This window comes from Mastomys coucha, unplaced genomic scaffold (genome assembly GCF_008632895.1).
Source record: "Mastomys coucha isolate ucsf_1 unplaced genomic scaffold, UCSF_Mcou_1 pScaffold12, whole genome shotgun sequence".
Taxonomy (NCBI): domain Eukaryota; kingdom Metazoa; phylum Chordata; class Mammalia; order Rodentia; family Muridae; genus Mastomys; species Mastomys coucha.
The window spans coordinates 20,778,136-20,779,912 of NW_022196894.1; the positions used below are offsets into that span (position 1 = coordinate 20,778,136).

The 1,777-nt window shown below is 35.8% G+C and overlaps 1 protein-coding gene across 1 annotated transcript in view; it reads left to right on the forward strand.

Moving 5' to 3' along the window:
• Positions 1–1,777, forward strand: part of LOC116086253 (T-kininogen 2-like) — a 26,094-nt gene that overhangs the window by 20,544 nt on the left and 3,773 nt on the right. The window contains exon 8 of the mRNA XM_031364596.1: positions 1,661–1,768. Within this exon, the coding sequence (XP_031220456.1) occupies positions 1,661–1,768 (108 nt within the window). The remainder of the gene's footprint in view (positions 1–1,660; positions 1,769–1,777) is intronic.

Sequence of the window (1,777 nt, forward strand, 5' to 3'; positions counted from 1 at the left end):
TAAAAGTTCACACTTTTGACTTGGTAGTTACATTTCTAGGAATCTAACAAGAGCCTCCATATGTGACCATAGTCATTGTCACTTTGATTATAAGACCAAAAGACAAGGTAAACTGTCTAACTTCTCAGGAAGGCCAGTGATGGCTCAGATGATAAAGGCATTTAACACTGGCCTAATGGCCTGAATCCCATCCCTGGACAGGAGAAAACCAATTCCACAAGGTTGTCCTCTGATGTCCACATGTGTGCCATGACACTCACCCCTACCCCCACACACACACCCACAAATGCGTGCTACTAATAATACCAAGATACACAATATGGGAATGTGTAAATGAAGCCAAGTAGATCCTTATCATTGAATGTTAGGCAGAAACATAAAGGCATCTTTGTAAAGAGTGTTTGATGGGGGAGAGTCTCCTGCTTTAGTAACTGCCTATTAGTTTGTTTCCTATGTGCTGATTGACAGTTTTATTCCCTTGATATTTAATTTCTGTAATTCTTTGTTAATTCTGGATATCAGCTGTTGTCTGAAGTGTAGCTGGTAAAGATTTTTTCCGATCATGTAGGCTATGGGCACTGCTGGTTGTTTCCTCTGCTGTGTAGAGACTTTGTATTTTCATGCAGTCCCATCTGTTGATACCTGGAGCTGATTCCTGCCTGTGCTGTTGATCTTCCTGTCTGGTTTTGGGCTAGTCGCAGGATGCTTCTGTCACTATGGCTCTATAATATAATTTGAGGTCAAGCATTATAATACCTTCAGCATTGTCTGACTCCTTAGAGCTGCTTTGGCCATTTGGTCTTTTGTGGTTTCATATAAATTCATATATTTTTTCTAAGCCTATGACATATGTCATGGGAATTTTTATAGGTGTTGCATTAATTCTGTATATTAATTTTGGTAATATAGGCATTTTCACACTATTAATTTTGCCTTTCCAGGAACATGGACTGTATTTTCATTATCTAGTATGTTCTATAATTTCCTTTGTCAATACCTAGAAATTTTTATTGTAGAGAATTTTATTGTAATAGTCTTGGAATAATTTGATTAGATACAATCCTAACTACTTTTTTAAGAAAATTTTGAGAAAGGATCTCATTATACAGCCCTGACCGACCTGAAATTCACTCTCTAGACCAGCTGACCATGAGCTCACAGAGATTTACCTTCCTCTGCCTCCCCAGTGCTGGGATTATAAGCCTACTCCACCAATGACTGGCTTGCTTAAAGAATTAAGAGGTTTCTTAATATGAAAAATGAAGGAGAATCAATAGATAATCTAAATATATATATTTTAAGTTTCCCTTCACATACATCAGATTGTGCTAAAATTTAAGCCCTTGAGTTACTTGGTAGGTGTGGTTTAAAGCCTTTGAACATTAAAATTAATATGTGTTTATTAAAGTAAAAAGTTTAGCCTACATTTCTTTTACTTAGTAAAGGAAGCTGGCCCAATTATTACCCACAAAATCTTAGATATGTGTACAAACAAAATGTTGTATGAGATATGGTTAAGTTTGAAAGTATGACTTTTTAAGATGGTCAGTTTATAATTAAAATTTCAAGATTCTAAATAAAAATTCACTGGAGTAAAAAAAGTGTAACTTGTTATAGAAATCCTCATTAAATACTTGTTGTATTCTAATTAACATTACAGGTGGTAGCTGGAACGAAGTATGTTATTGAGTTCATAGCCAGAGAAACCGAATGTTCCAAGGAAAGTAACACAGAGCTGACAGAAGATTGTGAGATCAAACACCTTGGTGTGAGTAGC